The sequence below is a fragment of the Mus caroli genome, chromosome 1 (assembly GCF_900094665.2).
Source record: "Mus caroli chromosome 1, CAROLI_EIJ_v1.1, whole genome shotgun sequence".
Lineage (NCBI taxonomy): Eukaryota > Metazoa > Chordata > Mammalia > Rodentia > Muridae > Mus > Mus caroli.
In genome coordinates this window covers 125286385-125305815 of record NC_034570.1, presented here as the reverse complement: position 1 = coordinate 125305815, position 19431 = coordinate 125286385, and the positions used below count along the sequence as shown (strand labels likewise).

Genomic DNA, 19431 nt, shown 5'->3' with positions numbered 1-19431 from the left:
GAAGAGCAGTCAGTGCTCTTAACCGCTGAGCCATCTCTCCAGCCCAGCTCTACCTTTTTTAAATGACTTGGAAACATTGAACTCGGGACCGAAGAGATGGCTCGGCAACTGCGAGCATCTGCTGCTCTTCTCCAGAATCCCAGTTCAGTTCCCAGTACTGGCATCAGGCAGCTCACGACCGCCTGTAATTTCATTTTCAGAGCGTCTGAAATTCTGGCCTCCACCGGTACTTTCCCACACACAGGGTACACATATACATAGCAGGCATGCACACATGCACATAAGTTAAAATGTACAAAAATTAAAATAAAAATCATTAAACAGCTCCTACAGAAGGTCTCCGCCAGCACTTCAGACTAAGCTGTGCTTAGGCGACAGCTTAGTGGCAAAGTGTTAACCATTCAAGCAAGAAGACCTGAGTTCAGTCCCCAGAAGCCACATGAGAAAGCAAAGCATAGTGGTGTGTGCTTGTAACCCCAGTGTTGGGGTGACAAAGACAGAACACTAGGACTCACTGGCCTGCCAGCCAGGCAAGCCTAACCAGTGAGCACCAGAAAAAAGCTGGGTGGGCCAGGCAGTGGTGGTGCATACATTCAAGCCCAGCACTTGGGAGGCAGAAACAGGCAGATCTCTGAGTTTGTGGCCAGCCTGGTCTACAGAGTGAGTTCTGGGATAGCCAGGACTACACAGAGAAAAACAAAACAAAACAAGACAAAAAAATCCTTGGTAGATGGCTGCTGAGAACAACACTCAAGGAGGACCTCTGGCCTCCATATATCTATATGCACACAGGAACACACACACAAATAAAAATCTATAAAACATAGTGATTGGAGTTGATAGTATTATCTAGCTGACTGTGTAGTAGAATGGAGAACTCTTCTGGAATTTGATGTAGAAACAACAGTTATTTAGAAACCCAGAGATGTACTCCAGCTGGAATGGTGTAAATTGTCCAGGAGTGAGGTGCCCCTTGAGGCAAGGTGAGAAAGCCAGGCCTGGGAATGAAAAGGCCCGGTCAGATCCTGACCCTGCCACCTGCCTGCTGCAAGACTTCAGGGTCTCTCCAACTCTGACACTCTTTCTATTCTTGCCCTGGTCTTTAGCTGTTATTAATAACTCTCGGAGCCTGAATGGAAGTTCTCTTCCACTGTTTTCTCTCCCTGGAATGCAGCATAATTGTGGGCTTTGAACACTCCCACATACCGGGACATGCGCCAGCAGGCTTGCCCTCCAGCCCAGCCACCTGTGTCTGGAACAAAGACAAACACGAATTCCTGAAGTGTGAGAATTCTTTTGTCAATCGACTGACCAAACTTGTGCCCGGCAAGACCTGTGGGAGTCCACTGTACTCTTGTCTCTTGTCCTTGGACACTGTCTACTCATTCAGTAAGCAAATACAGTATTGATCACGGCAGGGGCATGTGCACTGAAGTTGAATTACTCGAAGCCCAAAGCCCTCACTACCCACCCACACCCCCGCCGCGCCTGCCCCCCCCTTTCAGTTTAGTCTCATGGAAAAGGGACAAAACAAATATGTACCTTGTCGGGGGTACTTAGGACCAGGATGGAGACTAAGGTGAGGTAAACTGGGGATGGGGGTTAGGGAGTGTCGGGACACAGATGACAAGATGGGAGAACTGAGTGATCAGAGAAGGCTGTTGTGACAGATGTTTGTGGACCCCAAAAATCCAGACGACATTCAAGTGAGCTGAATGAAAAGGGGCCAGAAAGGGTTGGCCCTGAAGCAGAGATCTTATTTGTCTGGGGGCCTGAAAGGAGATCAAAGGTTGAACTGAGAGACTCAAAGGAAAAGTGCAAATGGAACAGTCAGAGTCTAGAGGCTTCTTTCTGGGCAATGATGGTTCACTGGGGGATCATAACAGAGGGTACAATGACCTACCCCACTATCTGCTGGGCCAGTGGAGAGCCATACTCGGGTGACCTAAGCTCCTACAAGTACAGAGAGGTCCAAGCCCCATTGCCATGCTGTTGTCTTATGCCACACAAAATAGCTAAAAGGAGATGCCACCCATCAAGTGTTTGGGACATTCTGTCAGTGAGATGGCACAATGGTTAGTGCTGGGCATCTCTATTCCTCCCTAAGAGGCACAAAGAAACCAGCTCTGACCTACACCTTCTGCCTTCTGGTTCCCCTTGTCCCTTTGCCATCTGGGTCACAGGTAGGTGTTGTGCCCATCCCCTCCCCTGAGACTTGCTACAAACATCTGGTTCCTGCTGTGGCTATCACAGATATCCTGTGCTGGGTGCTACCATTTCCTGCCAGGGCCCAGGGGCTGGCTTTTCCTCTTAGAGGAGGGACTCTGGCCTCTTGCAGCTTGAGGGCCAAGAAAAGTTGGGTTGTTAATAGCAGATGTGCCTCATCTCTACTATTCTGTGGCTGACAGGCTGGTAGGTCTCCTGGGACACTGTAGAGGCTGCTAGAGACTCCCATTAGAACCAAGCAGGCAGAGGCCTGGTCTGCCCTTGAAAGTTCCTACTCAATCAATACCAACCACCTCCCCTCTCAGGGTCCCTGTCTTAGTGAGGGTGCAGAGACCACCCCCAAGGCCTGGCCTCAATCCTCACTTCTGAAGGTTACTCAAACTGCTCAAAGGTCTTGGGTGGGGTGGAGGCAGGAGCTGAGAAGGGAGGGAACCATACTGGCTTTCTCACATCCTTAACTTAAAAAGAAGGCATTCGCTGTCTTTGTTATGCTTGAGACCTGTCTTGACTGGAAAGGCCTCAGGGACTGAACAATGAAGGGGGAAGGGAGACCTCCTGGGGTTTTCCCAGTCATCTAAGGTAGTCCCAGCCCCAAAATGCCCAAAAAAGGAAACCTGCTTTGGGTTCTTTTTCATTCTTTCACACAAGGCAATTTAGACATTTTTCCTCCCCAGGAATGTAAGAGCTACTGGTAACACCTTTGTAGGACAGAGTCTGGTGATAAGTGCCCAGGTTTTCTCCCTGTGAGAGCAGCACTGACCTTTGTCCCTTGTCCCTTGTCCCCTGTGTTCACAGCAGGGAGAATGAAAAGCCACAGAGCAATCCCCAGTATCTCACACCGACTTGCTGTGGATCAGAAATGCAGCAAGAAACGCTGAAGAAAACGTGTGAGAGACCCAGTCATCTTTGTGAGACTCTGGGTTCTTAGACTAGGGAGTTCCACTCTTCTGCCCCAAGGGTCTCAGAGACCACTCAGGGAGACAAGATGTACATCAAAGGCAGAAATTTCCCAAAACATGTCACATGCAGAGCGATGGAGACCCAGAAGAAGACCCAGGTCCTAGGGAGGAAAGCTCACAGAGGGACAAATGGCTGAGGTGTCTATTTAACCTAACAAAGCAGATCTGGCCTCCAGGTTCTCTCAGCATCCCCCAGTCCCTACTTGCCACACTGTATGGCTGACATACCCCGCCTTCTACCCCAAACTCTCCAGCCCAGGGGCTGTGCTGCCCTTCCCTCGGAGGCTCTTCTCTGTATAATCCAGACATTTTGGTTTTACCTTTTCCCTTCTCGGCTGCCGCACCTGGTTCCCCTCTCTCCCCGCTTCCTTCCCCTCCCCCATCTCCTCACCTAGCACCAGGTCACATCTGTCCTGGACTCTCCCAGATGTCTCTGCCTCTGGCTACGCTCTCCCTTTACCTACATTTTCTCCTCCACCATTCCTAGGAATACTCATGTCCTGTCTTGTCCCTCCTTTTTATTTCTTTTCTCTCATTCAGCGGTGACTCTTGAGCCACATTTTTCTTTTACACACACACACACACACACACACGATGTTATTATATTTTTTTCTAAAGATAATATTTGATGTTTTTAACAATCTGAGAGTCCAAGGAAAAAAGTAACGATGACCTCAAGGTCTACATGCCAGAAAGGACCAACACAGGGCTTCGGAGATGACTTTACAGGTCTTTTACAAAAGGAAAAAAAAATGGTTATGAAATGAAGATACCTGAGCACCCGTCATACAAAGTGAGAGTGGATAGGGCCTCTGTGTAATGCACACACTCACAGGGGAGCCACCATCTAGACCAGGTGCCATGCCAAGGGAGAACCTAAGACTGGCTCCCCAGTGAGCCCTGCCTCATAGGTATGGAACGGGGAGTTACTGATGTTTTGTTTGAGATAGAGCCAGGCTGGCCCTGTGTTTAAGGACTAAAGTAACAGTGGAATGGAGGGCAGTGGGAACAGTTCTAATTAATTAGAGGATGAGATTAATGTCACTATAACAGCATAGCAGGCCTTGTTTAATAAGCTCGTGTGTATGTGTGTGTGTGTATGTGTGTGTTGGAAGTTCAGAACCAGACATTTTTCATTAGTGGACCAATTAATTTTCACAACAATATTGTGTATTAACTTTTACTGTTGCCAGGATCCTTTGGGTAGTTAGAATCTGAACTTGTGCCTATGTGAAGAAGACATCTGAAAGAATTTGGCATTATGGGCACTGATGGCGTAGCATGCAAACACCCCCCCCCCCATCAAGAGACTGCTCACCAATATACATAAATTGAGTCTATTTCAAGCCAATCTAACCCTAGTATGGTGGCATATGCCTATAATCCCAGCACTCGGAATTCTAAGGCAGGAAGATTGAGAGTTCAAGGTCAGCAAGACCCTGACCAAAGAAAAAGCTAGAATAAAACCAGCCAGCCCTACTAGTTTATAATCGAACACCACACTAAAATGATTTTGAAAGGTTTTAAGGAACACTAGAAGAATCCGGTTTAAAACATGCACCTTGTTTCTCAAAAAGTACTCCCCACCTTATCTTAATCTCTTAGCCAGGTTTGACTTGTGGAAGGAAAGTTGTGGAGCCGGCAGCTCTGAGGTGGTTTTCCTTAGGCACTGTATTGGAATGGCACCTGGGGAGGTAAGGCCTGCAGCGGGCTGGACAAACAAAAGAGCCGATCACACACAGGGAAAAGATTTTGCTTATCATCTGAGGTCAGTTCCACCTGTCTTCCCTTGAGGCCCCACTCACCTTCACAAGGGCAACCTGGCCACCAGTCTCTAGAGCAAGGAATCCAGTGCAGAATCCGAGGTTGGTTTGTTGTTTTGGTTTATTTTTGTTTGTTTTCTGAGACAGGGTTTCTCTGTGTAGCCCTGGCTGTCCTGGAGTTTACTCTGTAGACCAGGCTGGCCTCGAACTCAGAGATCCTCTTGCCTCTGCCTCCCACCACTACCAGGTTAGAGGAATACTAGTTTTTATTCAAATCTGATCCCAAGGAAATGTAGGCAGAGACCTAGGTCCCAGCCCCCAGACCATCTGTCTCTAGCTAAGCAGGCTCCCTGGAGCCTGGCGTGGTGGGATTTCCTGCACAGTACTCTGGGCCTTGGGAGAACCAGAACAAGTAGGTTGTGTCCGGGCTCTGGAAGCCAAGGACTCCAGCGTGCACCTGAAAGGTCCCAGAGAGGCAGAATGGCAAAGGCACGGAGGCCACCCCTTCCAGTTACCTGGAGCTCCACCTGGTTTGGCAAGTGTCGTGAGAGAGGCTCCCTGCATCCTCTACAGACTCGTGGTGTGTCTGGCTGACTCGCCAGGAGGGTTGGTTTCCCGACACACGTGAAGCGAAAGGGAAGGGGGTTTAGAAACAAACTCGAAATATTTTCCCAAGCTTGGGAGCTTGAGGTAAATGCTGGCGAGGAACCCAGCAGTACCTGAAATGAGAGGTTACCCAGGATTGGGACTGGCAGCAGCAGAGCCAGGCCAGCATCAGATAGCCCCTCACCAGAAGCCCTGAGGAAGAAACAGTGTCCAACGGCCCTGTAACCCGGGCTCCGTTCCATTCCCACTATGATACCGGAACAGAGGCTCTGAGAGTGTGAAACTCAGATCACCTCTGGCATTATCACCTGCAGAAGATCTATTTATAAAGCCAGTCCACCCACGGAACCACAAGCGGGTGCCAGATCTGTACGGCTCTCTAAACAACTAATTCTAGCGCTCTTGAGATCTGCTAAGAACCATTCTAAGGCCAGGCATTGGTGGTACACTTTTTCAATCCCAGCACTTAGGAGACAGAGGCTGGAGGATCTCTTGAGAATTTGAGGTCAGCCAGCTTGGCCTGTGTAGTGAAATACAGAACAGGGCAGTGGTGGCACACGCCTTTAATCCCAGCACTTGGGAGGCAGAGGCAGGTGGATTTCTGAGTTCGAGGCCAGCCTGGTCTACAGAGTGAGTTCTAGGACAGCCAGGGCTATACAGAGAAACCCTGTCTCGAAAAACCAGAGAGACAGAGAGAGAGAGAGAGAGAGAGAGAGAGAGAAGCCATGGATGTGTAGAGAAACCCTGTCTTGGGTTGGGAGCAGGGGTAAGAACCATTCTGAGCCCTGAGCCTGATTCACACCTGTAAGCACATCACCAGGGACATTAAGACAGGAAGGTACTATGAGTTCAGTCAACTTGACCTCTGAAGGGAGATCTGCCTCACAAAAACAAAAAACAAAAAAACCAGAGTGTGCAAGATGGTTCATTGGATGCAAACACTTACCTCTGTCCAACACCCTAGTTTGACTCTTGAGACCAACACAGTAGAAAAGAACACACTCCCCCCAGTGTTCTCTGACCCCCCACTCCTGTGGCACGGCATGTGTGCAGACACAGTAAATAGATGTGAAAAGCATAAGTAAGTAAAGATAACCAAGGACAATAGCTACGCAAGCACATTGTCTTAAACCTTCGCGTTTTGACCCTGGAGGTTTTTAACACTCAGAAAACCAGGGTGAATAGTCATGTCTCTGACTCTTTAACCTCATGGGCCCCAGATGCCAGAGTGCCTGTGGGGAACAGGAGGGCTGAAGGTGGGTTTCCTGCTGTCTGGGTTGAGCGGAGCATTTCCTGTGACCTGGCCTTATTAGCACGCCGGTGGAGGGTGCTTCCTGTCAGCGACTCTTTCCATTCTGCCAGAGTGGTTTGCTGTTTTCACACTGCCCTGGGGGTTGAAGGAAGAAGAGTTTCTCACGAAAACTCTGGGCCTCTTGGCAGTCGCCTCCCTACTCCCCGACAGGCCCCTCATGTTTCCATCAACTGGCAGAAACTAGAGAGTGGCCCTACTGCTTCACACTGGGAGCACAGACAGCTGGGTGAGAAAGAGCACGGCTCCTGCAGTGGGCATTGTGGCCACCTCCAGTAGAGCAACTCTGATGAACCTTCTACCAGCTCAGCCTGGAATTTCAAGTGAAGGTAGGGAGGTTTGGGTCTTACTACTATTGTTGTTGCTGTTAGTAGTAGTGGTGATGGTACAGCCATTCTGTGTGTGTGTGTGTGTGTGTGTGTGTGTGTCTCGGAAGATCAGAAGATAATTTGTAGGAAGCGGTTCTCGCCTTCCACTATCCATGCAGAGGGTAAACTTGGGTCATTAAACTGGCAGTAAGCACCTTTACCTGCAGAGCATCGCACCAGCCCAAAGAAGGCAGTTTGTTGGGAGAATGTTCTAGAACAGAAGATTAAAAGCTTCAGAAAGAAATAAAAACTAAAAACCGGTTTTGTATGCGAGAACCTTGGTGAATATGATCTAGGAAGAATGGCTGGGAGGTGGCTGCATTGCATGAGGTACTCGAAGCCCTGGGGATCCAGCCCCAGAACCACCTTCATGAGTGTGGTGGTGCACACCTGGAAATCCCAGTGCTGAGGGAGCAGAGGCAGAGGATCAGAGTTCAAGGTCCTACCCCATATATATATATATATATATATATATATATATACACACATATATATATATATATATATATATATATATATATATATATATCATCTTGGGTACTTAAATAAGAAATTTCAAGAGTACACAATGATACAATTTGGAATACATAGAGATTTGGAGAATTTTCTGTCATTCTATTATCTACTTTTTTTTTAAAAGGTGATTATATGCAAATGCATACCAGTTTGCCCTTTTTCCCCTCTGTGAATCAGCAACTTAAAAAGAGCTAAGAAAAGTGGAAGCCATACTGGCTAGTCAGTCACGACACTGAGAAGGCTTAGAAGCTGCAAAGCCCCTCAGAGGTCCAGTGATGTACAGCACCCCGGCCCCTCCAGAGGTCACAAGAAGGAACTCAGAGCCCAGCACTCGGCAGGGGACTCTTGGCAGCCTGCAGGGGTGAGTGCTTTGGGAAAGTGAGCCCCAGGGTCCCCTGATCTCCTACAGGAATGGTCTATTTCCAACCCAGACCTGGGTCCTCCAAGATGAGCAAACTGGGGGAGCTAAGAGCTGTTTCCCGAGGGATGCTGGGAGGGAAGAAAGGAAATACTGGGGTTGAGGGGAGAGGGACTGACTGACTGCGAGAGGTGAATTTCTGAGGGGATCTTCTTCCACTCAGAGGTCCTGACCTCTGCCCTTGTGATTTCCAACCTCTTGACCTAATCCCCGCAAAGAGTTTTTAGATCCTAAAGCCCTTGTCATGAATGAAAAATGTAACTACAGACATCATAAAGTTTTAGGACCTTACAGAGCTAGTCACGGATGTCAACGCACTCCGGAAGTTTTCAATCTCAAATACACAAAAGGAAAGCATCTGTTGATAGGGCACTGAGATTTTAGAAATATTAGAATGGGTAAATTCCAGCTCTTCCATCAAAGTAAAACCCCAATGACAGTGTATTCTGTTCCTAAATTGCTGAAGTTTCAGGAAAAGGCAGTGTGGTTACCAGGGTAAATCAGTGTCACGCGTAGGTCAAACATGAATGAAGAGGACCAAGCTCCTATCCATCGCTGAAGCCTGGAGCACCCTCTTAAAATGAGTTTCCTTTTTATTACATCTGGGGGGAGTAGAAGGGTGTAGAGGTCAGGGGGCAATTTACAGAAGTCAGTTTCATCATATGGGTGTCAGGGATCAAACTTAGGGTGTCGGGCTTGGCTGCAGGTACCTTTACACACTGAGCCCTCTCACTGACCCCTAAAAATTATTTCTTTTTTAAGTTGATATTTGCTTTGTTGTTGTTTTCTCTTTCTTTTTCACTTTGTAATCAGTAAATAAAATCTGTACTTATGTATTATGCTTAGCACATAGTTTTGCAATACATGTGTGTTATGGATGGCTAAATACCATATGTATTACGTGACATATCCTTTTATGAGAGGATGCTTCAAATAACACTTTTTTTTTGTTGTTTTTTGTTTTTCGAGACACTTTTAAGCAATGTTCAAGAATCCATTACTTTCAACATTGCCATGTTGAACTTCTTCCTTCTACCTGACCTTTGGCATCTCTGGGAACCCTCCCTTACCACCCCTGGTGACCTCCATTCTACTCTCTGAGTCTCTGAGTTCAGTCTGTTTAGTCTCTGCATATAAGCAAGACGGGGCAGGACCTATCTGTTCCTGGGTTTTTTTCACTTAACACTAGGTCCTCTGGGTCCATCCACCATGTCTCAAGTGACAAGTCATCTTCCCTTTTAAAGCTCAGTGATATCTTTTGCATGTGTATTCCGAATTCTCTCTATCCACTTATCTGTTGATAGACACGCGGGTTAATTCTGCATCTTGGCTATGGTGACTTTTGCTGCAAAGATTATGACAGTACAAACATCTCTGATAAACACAGGAGTAGAGACACAGTTTTCATTTGCTTTGAATAAAGTTCTTGTAGTGGGACTGACAGAGCATATGGCAATTCTATTTTTAATTTTTTGGGATAATTGCCATAAGTCATTTTCTACCATGACTGTGTTATTCTCAAAACTACTTCTGTGTTTGTTCGTTTATTATTTCATTCACTTATCACTGAGGAAATATTCATGAAGCGCCTACCATGTGGCTTGAGATGCTGAGTGAACAGAATAGGCAAGACCGTGACTCCCTGAGGCTCAGTCAGCAGCAGCGCTTGATAGCAGACATAACCAAATAAATGTATACTCTCAATCAGCCATAAGTGCTTTGAAGAAGAAACCGAATTGAGTAAGAAAGCTGTGAGTGGTGGATGTGACTGGGGAGGGTCTCTGGAAGGAGGAGAAGATACCTGAGACTTAATGAAATGAGGGGCTCCGCCATGCAGATCCAAGACAGAACTATTCTTCACATGGATGAGCAGGAATAGCAAGCTCTCACGGTGGTCAGCATCAGGGGGAAAGGGGGTTGAAATGAGCCCAGAAGTTAATCAGGAGAAGATAGATCACATTATGTCCAAAAAATCCCTACTATAAGTACTGACTAGAGATTCACTGTCAGCATGATGGAAATCCATGGAAGATTCTCAGTGGAGGAGAGACACAGTATGGCTTACAGTGATCGTATGAGCTCACAGGTGAGCATGATATGTTGAGGTCAAAAGTAAAAGCCAGGAGGACCACTGTATAAATCGAGCCGGAACTCATCTTGGCTTATGCCAGGGTGGTAGTAGTGGAAGAACAAGAGTGACCAGACTTACAGCGGATGCCCTTGCCTAGGGCAAAGCTGATTATTTGAAAATAGGGCATGAAAGAGCAGTCAATCGGGAGTGATGCCCAAAGGTTTGGACTGTACCACTTGATGGTGGGAAGTCTAGAGGAAAGTCAGTATATGAAGGCAGAATAGGAGCCCAGTTTGGGTCTGAGGTATCTGTTGGACAACCGAAAAGAAATAGCCAATAGAACGTTGGATCAGTAAGCCCAGAACTCAGAAGGACAAAAATCTTTCCAGGTATTCTCTGTTGTTAATATTTGGGGGTCAGCTGCTCATTCCTGCCAGACTTCCACTGCCTACTTCCTGCTAGAGTGAACATAGCTGCCTGATGTTGCAATCATCTGGTCCCATGTCAACCCCCAAGCAGAGCCATGACTGCCGTCTGCCAGAAAATCGCAAGGTTGCTCAGAGCTAGTGTTGGTTAAATTTCACCCACCAGTCTAATGTTGCTTAGAAACCATCTCCAACATTTTGGGGTTACTCAAGTTCAGGGAAGCTGGACTCTGTCACAGAGCCACTCCCTAATTGTGAGTTGAGTAATCCTCTCCCAGCAAGCCAGAAAACCGGGGAGCAGGAACAAGGGGATGCTGGGCCAGATGTGTTTGGCTTTGGAAGCCTGCTGATAGTGTGAAAACAGAAAGAGAATGGTCTCTGGGCCTGAACTACCTAGACTCTTTTTTTTTTTTGGGGGGGGGGGTTCGAGACAGGGTTTCTCTGTATAGCCCTGGCTGTCCTGGAACTCACTTTGTAGACCAGGCTGGCCTCGAACTCAGAAATCCGCCTGCCTCTGCCTCCCGAGTGCTGGGATTAAAGGCGTGCGCCACCACGCCCGGCTACTACCTAGACTCTTATTCTGTCTCTGCACCTTCTGATCGATGTCACTTTTCTCAGCTATGCTACTTTTCCTTTCTGAGTCTCAGGATTCTTAGATGCAGAACAAGATAGGAGTTCTGTGAAGATTAAATAGTAAATATCATGTGCAAGCCCTCTAGCACCTGAAAGGTGTTCAAAGGAATGGCTTCCTTTCCCATATGCAAAGCTCCTCTCTCCATGAAGTTGTGCTTCATAGATGACTTTCTTTTCTTTCTTTTTATTATTTTTAGTTGCATAGTTGTGAGTGTGACTATGGGTTTGTACTCTGAGGCCAGAGAAATTGAATCCACTGGACCTAGAATTGCAGAGGGTTGTGAGACACTAGCAGGTGCTGGGAATTGAACCCTAAAACCCTGGCAGAGCAGCAAACACTCTCAACCACTGAGCCATCTCTTCAACCCCCCGAGATGACTTTCTCAGAAAAGATTTTTGTCTCCTCCACTGCTCTGAAGAGATACCATGACCATGGCAACTCTTGATAAGGAAAACAGCTGGTCTGGAGAGATGGCTCAGTTGTTAAGAACACTACTGACTGTTCTACCAGAGGTTCTGAGTTCAATTCCCAGCAACCACATGGTAGCTCACAACCATCTGATGACCTCTTCCAGTATGTCTGAAGATAGCTACAGTATACTCATATAAATAAATAAATCTTAAAAAAAAAAATAAGGAGAACAGTTAAGTGGGGCTCGCTTACAGTTTTAGAGATTTCGTCCATCTTTGTCATGGTGGAAATATGGCAGCATGCGGGCAGATACAGTGCTGGAGAAGGAGCCCTGAGTTCTACATCAGGATTGGCAGGCAGCAAAGAGAGTGACACCAGGCTTGGCTTGAGCTTCTGAAACCTCAAATCCCCGCCCCTACGACACATTTCCTCCAACAAGGCCACACCTCCAATAAAGCCACTCCCTATGAGTCTATGGAAGCCACTTTCATGCAAATCACCACGACATCCTTCATCTGGCTCCCACTCTAACTCCTTGAGTTACAAGAGGAATCTTATTAAAGGCCTCGAATGTCCAGGCAAGAGACATATTCAATTTAAACCAGGGTTTATTTAGCAAAGCAATCACTCCAAAGAAAGATTGGAGCGAGCACCCAAGGCCACTCAGTCAGTACTGTATTGTTGACTTAAAGGAAGTTTTTATGAAGATGTATGAAGTAGGTGGCTGAGTCACAGAGTAGGGTGACCTTTTCTTCTTCCCAGATCATAGTTTCCCCTTTAGAGTCTTTTTTTTCTCATGATTCCCTACAAAAGTTGGAGGAGCTCAAAATTGTAATGCAGACGATATATGAACATTAGAGCACATGTATAGGAAAATGCCAGGGTGCCTTGGTTTCTGATATAACAGGGACAACTTAACTTCACATTCAAGGATGTTTAACCATGGTGGAGCATCTGACCATCAGGGGAATCATCTGAGATCCAGGGTGGTTTTCCTCCATTTCCTTGTATCTAACTCTTTGCTTCCCTGCTATCACTTGGGCTCTAGCTCCTGAAAGAAATGTCTTCTCCAACATTCCCAAGCCCAAATCCTATGGCCACCTGGAGCATGACACCTGGTTTTCCTCCTAGAGAGAAAGGCCAGATCATCTTCCCTGGCTTTGTCGTGCTCCTGACCATCATCCTGGTCATCATAGCTGCCTGTATCCTGTGGAGCTGGAAGAAACAGAAGAAGCGTGAGTCCGTGTGTGTCTCCAGTTAAGCTGCAGTTAGGACCAGTCATTCAGCCCAGCATTTAAACCCTGGGGCAATTCCTAATGGGAAGCCATCGCTCTGGAGTCTGATGTCCTTTTCTGATGCTTGGGTCCTAAGCAGTAGCCATAGTGTAGATCTGCCATCGAGAAGACATTGCTTTGGTGTCCTTGTGGTCGGTTCCCTCTTCCTGCCTCTGCCCACTGAATTCCTTGTCCATTGATTGAATTGGAATTATATCTTCGGTGACAGTTGGTGAGGGTGTAGACTGTTTGCTGGGGACCATTGATCCTGAGAATTCCCCATGGCCTGTGTTCTGACCGATTCTCCCACTATGTTTCAGGACCTGTTCCTTACTTCCAAGTAGCTCCATCGCTGACTCTGCCTCCACCCAGACAGCGAGCCAAAAATATTTATGACTTCTTGCCCCGGCAGCAGACAGAGTTAGGTAAGTTTCTCCCAATCCGTGGAATCCTGATACTCTAAACCTAGGCTCCCAAGATGCATCTCTTACCACTCAGATGCAATTTTATCTAACTGTCCAGGCTGCAAAACAGCACTGAGTGCTCTGAACCTCCAGTGGGGGGCTGGGCTGGACAACTCTGAACAGAGAGGAGTCAGCTGGGTGTGGGGTCTGCTTTCTCTTGGCTGAAGGCAGCAGAGGACAGCCAGTTACATCATAGGTGGAGAAGACATGAATAGACCATGATGCCAGCATTGGCAGCAAGGGATGGGGACTTCTCCACAGGCATGCCCTAGAATGTGTTTAGGTCTCAGAGGAGCATCCTGTAACTCTGACCCTCTCACCACAGAGTGCCAGACATTCCAGGTTCTCACAGGTTCCATAAAACCCCATTTATCTATGCAGAGATATTTGGGGCTGAAGCACCAGAAGGCCACTGTCTTCTGGATTCATTTTGTTGTTGCAGGGAGACATCAGCTGAGTGGTTTCAGTACCGAGAGCCTCCTCTCCAGAGCATCTGACAGCCCTGAGCCTGAGGTAAGAGCCAAGTAAAAAGGTAGAGATCCAAGAGAATGGCGAGAGAGCAGAGGGTAATGGGGTTTGATCTGCCTACAGCCTATAAGTGGCATTTGGCACACATCCTGCCCAACTTCCTACTTTGGAAAGACAAGAAATAATACTTTAACTTAAGGCTGGTATAGCGACACATTCCTGTAACGCAGCATGGGAGAAGCAGAGGGCAGGTTGACATTTAGAGGCTAATCTGAAGTACATTGAGTCCCAGGCCTACCTAGACAATATGGGAATGTCATGCCAAGAGAGGGGTGTGGGGAGGAGCCAGCACTTAGGATTTTAAGAAAGGTACATGCATTCAACTGTGTGATCTTAGAACTGAAAGTGACTATTTTAATAAAGACATGGCAATTTGTTTATCCAAATAAATGTTGTGCCATTCAGAGTGGTCACTCCAGGGGGCCATAACTATACCAACAATGCTGTCAGTGTTCAAACCACACTTTAAACCCATCCTTTAAAAAATGTTTACATCTTTATTTATTTTATTGTATATGTGGAAGTGTTTTACCTGCATGTATATACGAGCACCATGTGTGTCCCTTGTTGCCCAGGAAGGTCAGAAGAGATGGTTGGACCCCTTGGAACTGGAGTTACAGGTGGTTGTGAACTACCGTGTGGGTGTTGAGAATTGAACCTGGGCCCTCTGAAAGAGGACTTGAAAGCAAGTGCTCTTGACTGCTGAGTACTCTCCCCAGCTCCTAAAACCTGCTTTTGGGAATTACTTCTAGGGCCTATGCCAAACCATTTCAATGATTGTAAATAGCAGAGATTTCCCAAAGGTATTCAGCACTGAAGCTGTTGTAGAATGTATTTGGTCAATGAGAGCATGCTGGTCACTCAGCGCAGTAGGTAGTGAATACAGATGTATTTGGCTCCCCTTTCTGGAGGCTGGAAAGTCAAGGTCAAGGGATGTGTCTAATGAGGCTTTCATGCAGTCGTAACCTGGCACAAGGCATCGTACAATACAGTTTAAATCAGTTTGATCAGGATCCCACCCGCCATCTACTCCACTTCTGTACTAACAACATGATTTGTCTCTTTAGAAGTTATGCAGGATGTCTGCCAAATGACACTCACCTGCTGTAAAACCAGATCTGTGCTGGCCAACGGTAGTGCACACCTTTGATCCCAGCAATTGGAAGGCAAAGGCAGGCTGATCTCTGGGTTTGAGGGCAGCCTGGTTTACATAGTGAATTCCAGGACAGCCACAGCTACACAGAGAAATACTCTGGTGGGGAGGGGTCGGGGTTGGGGGACAGCAATCATGTTGTTTCTTACTCATGTATTTTGTGTGTGCATGTGTGAGGGTGTGCTCATGTTACTGTGTGAATCTGTAGGAAAACACCTTGTGTCAGGCATGGAACAAAATGGCTACACCTATGCTTCCAGGGAAGGGGCAGACCTCAACAAATACAAAATAAAATAAAACTGGACGAGGTTTGTTCCTGCAAAAGCACTCAGAAGGCTAAAGCAGGATTGACCATCGATGTCTAACCTGGGCTATTTAGCAACAGGGGAAGACCTTGTCTTATGAGAGAGAGAGAGAGAGAGAGAGAGAGAGAGAGAGAGAGAGAGGTGGGGCAATTTCACATTAAAGGTACACATGCTTTTCTTGAACTTTCTGGAGCCCTAGAAGCTAATATTCTTCATCTTTTTAGTGTTTTCTGAATGCATCATATATAGTAATTCTTTTACCACAAGCAAAACCCCTATAATATTCCTCAATCCATAGACTTGGAGGTGAAGACACCAAGTTAAGACGTTCAGATTCACGCAGCGCAAAGTGGCAAAGCTGGGATTGCCTTCCCAGTCTGAATCTAAGTCTCCATCTTTAGTCCATACTGCATTGCCCCTCCAGTGTGCTTTGGTGAAGTGTACATACATACATACATTTATTTATTTGTTTATTTATTTATTTATTTATTTTGGTTTTTCGAGACAGGGTTTCTCTGTATAGCCCTGGCTGTCCTGGAACTCACTCTGTAGACCATTTCCTGGTGAAGTGTACTTTCTCCGGGGCGTGCCACCATCCTCCCCATTGAGTCCTTCACCATAGCCCAAATCTGTTGGGACTTAACATCTCACTTCAGCTGTCATTTGTTTGATTGTCTTGTTTAATGTTTTTGCAGTATTGATGGTTGGACCTGGGGCCTTGTACATGTTAAAAGTACCCTACCATTGAGCCTCAGGTCCAACATGGCTTTTCTGAATCTCAGCCCACTTCATCCATCCTCCAGCCATACCGGGCATCCAAACACTCGCAGTGTGAGCCTCTGACTTGGAGCCGAGCTCTAAGCCACAGGACCGATTGAAGGGACTGGAGTACCAGGCACTGTGGAGAGGAGGAGCAGCTGTGTCCCTGTCTCTGCTCTCATGCTGTCACTCTCTCCTTCCTCACAGGCCCCCCAAGCCAATGGTTCCCTTCAGATGCATAGAGTGTCCGTTCATGCTGTGGAGTATACAGTAGACATCTATGACAATGGCACAGTGCCCCAGATGTGCAGGCACCTGGCCTCCTCAGCACATCATGCCTGTGTCAAAACTTCCAGAAGTAACCCCAGCATTTCTTCCAAGGAGTCAAATGATTATGTCAATATCCCCACAGCAGAGGACACTGGTGAGACTCTAAATCGCATAGAAAGCACTCCTGAAAATCACCTTGGTCTTCCAAGTGCCCTGCCGCTGGAGTTTGCTGAAGGAGGGCATGCAGGCTGTGGAAATGCCACTGACCACAATGGTTTTGGGGCTCCAGGACCCAAGTGCAGTGATTCACTCAGCGACAGAGACGATTCATCTCAGACTTCAAACGACTACGTCAATATGACAGGGTTGGCTCTTGAGAACATCCAAGAGAATCGACCCAGGGGAGCTTTTCAGTGCTGCAGAGATTATGAAAATGTCCCATGGGTAGATACCAATGAGAGCCAGCTGCCGACTCTGGAAGAAGTGGCATCGTCAACTGTAGACCACAGGGAACCTGTCCGGAGGACCCTCTCTTCAGTGTATCATATGGCATTTCAGCCGTCGGCACAGGGTGAGGACAGTGCCGTGGTCCATGGAGAAGAGCAGTCAAGTGAAGACTCCAGTGACTATGAGACTGTGCTGGTTGCTGAGTTAGAAGGCAGGGACTGGAAGCAGGGACCTGGTACTCAGCATCCTTCTGATGAAGGAACACCAGGCGACCTAGCTGGAAAGCTCTGTGAGGTGGTCTACCCTGCTGGGTCTTTAGCCACTGAAACATCTGACGAAGATGCCTGAATGCCCTCAGGACTCACTTGGTGAGGGGAAGGAGGCCAAGAAGAACTGGGCACTAGCAGGCTTCCCCAAAGCAAAAGTTTAGGAAGTCCAGAAAATCCTTCCTGAGCAAGATTGCTGTTAGCTCTCAGGACAACTGAAGAAAGTTAGTGACACTATGTTATGGGGATGTTGGGGATAAAAAGGCACATAGCACTTAGAGTGGAAGCATGATGTGATAGAAAGTAATCAGGGTCACAAACTCCAGCTGGCTACTAAGCAGCTGTGGTCCAGGCAAGCCAAAAGGAGGATCAGGCTGGGGTAGTGGGAGATTTCCAGCTTGAGAAGAGCTGGTGAGGGTGTAGAACGACAGGAGCCCTGTTGATTTGGAGCTGTCCATCTCACCCTTAGGATCTGAAACTACTTTTAATGTGTACAAATAAGTTAATCTATTGTAGATAAGGAGGGGCAGGTTCCCTTTAAGCTGTTTTTACTTTATTAACCTGAGTGATATATAGTCACTTTCTTTTTTTTTAAACTTTTGATTCTCTGTGAATTTCACATCATGTACCCCAATCTCATTCATCTCCCCATGCCTTTCTATCTGCGCTCCACCCTTGCAACCTCCCCCAGCAAAAGAAAATTAAAAAAATAAATAAATTAAAAAAAAAACTCGTGGTTCCACAGTATACCCTTTTGTGCACAGATCTTTACTTGCAAATGTTCATTGCAATGAGTCATTGGTCTGGTTGGAGGTCTCCGGATTTTGCTACACTTCTTTTTGGGTTGTCCTATGTCCTATGTCCATGTTGTCCTATGCCATGGAGATCCTGTAGTGTTGGACTTGCAGGACTGGCCCACTTTACACACTCCAGCAGTTCATAGATGGGGGTAGATCTTGGGGTGGAGCAACTGAAAGCCCTGGATCTGGGCCTGGGTGGTCAGCCTAACAGCTCTCCCATCCCACCAGGGAGAGCTCAGCCGCCAGGGGACAGGGCCAGCTCACCTATGTCCATTCCTTCAGGGCCAGCTCTACTTTTACCCAGGCGAGGTGCTCTCTTTCTCAGAGTCCAGCAGCCACTGAAGGGTGGAGCCAATTCTGCATAGCCCTTGGACATCAACATGGTCTCAGGCCACAGCCCAGAGCAGGGACGTCTGCATGGCCTTTGGTGGTAATGTGAGCCATGGAATTTGTCCTGTATAGTCCCCTACTGCGACATGGCCACAGCCCAGACATGGCCCCAGCAGCAGCATGAGCCGAGACTTCACCATGGCCTCTGGTGGCACAATGGACTACTCACAACACGCTAGTCCTTTCTACCCTTGTGTCTTCAGGTCCACTTCTCTTCATAGTGTTCAAGTTGCTCCACCTCTCTTTCTCTCCCATCTGTCTACCACACACTTGCATAATGTAGTAGTTCCCACTGAGGTCAGGTTATGTTGCTGCAGAAAAGCCTCTAGGTGTCTTCCACCTGCCTCACACCACATGGCTGCGGGTGGGCCTCTCTCTATGGCCATTTTCACATAAGCATATAAAGTACTCTGACATAGCCACCCATTTCCCAAGACTTTCCCCTGTCTCGTCTCTTCTTCTCACAAAACCATTGCCTTCTGTTAGACAGCCTCACTTCTGCTTTTCTGTCATCTGTACATAAATGATTTTATGTACCTACATAAAATCTAGGGCCTACTAAAGAGAGCAAACGGAACATTCCTTTTCTTAATCGGTGTAGTACTGACTGTGGTCAGATAAAATCTTAATGTGCTTTTCTTTTCTTTTTTTTTTTTTTTTTTTTTGGTTTTTCGAGGCAGGGTCTCTCTCTGTATAGCCCTGGCTGTCCTGGAACTCACTCTGTAGACCAGGCTGGCCACGAACTCAGAAATACGTCTGCCTCTGCCTCCCGAGTGCTGGGATTAAAGGCGTGCTCCACCACGCCCAGCCTTAGTGTGCTTTTCTTTGCATTTCTCAGATGGTGATGTGTTTCCTGGCTATCTGTACTTCATCTTTTGAAAAGTATCTACTTCTCTCATTAGTTCTATGACTGACTGAATGAATGGATGAATGAATGAAGTGTGTGTCCACTAAGATGACCCAGAACCTAGGCAATGTCACTCAAGGAACCCTGAGCACACTGATCACTTAGATCCTTGTCCCCGACTACTGCTCTCCAGGAAAAGGTACAAGAACTTGCTGGAGAAGT

General features: G+C 47.1%; 1 protein-coding gene across 1 annotated transcript; it reads left to right on the top strand.

The window, feature by feature from the left end:
- The first annotated feature begins 6983 nt into the window (after positions 1–6983).
- Lax1 (lymphocyte transmembrane adaptor 1) lies at positions 6984–17655 on the top strand. Its single transcript, XM_021176503.2, has 6 exons — positions 6984–7192; positions 7872–8108; positions 12838–12941; positions 13301–13405; positions 13887–13957; positions 16397–17655. Exons 2-6 carry the CDS (start codon positions 8023–8025, stop codon positions 17252–17254), a joined length of 1224 nt encoding a protein of 407 aa, XP_021032162.1. The 5' UTR covers positions 6984–7192; positions 7872–8022; the 3' UTR covers positions 17255–17655.
- Positions 17656–19431: the final 1776 nt, after the last annotated feature.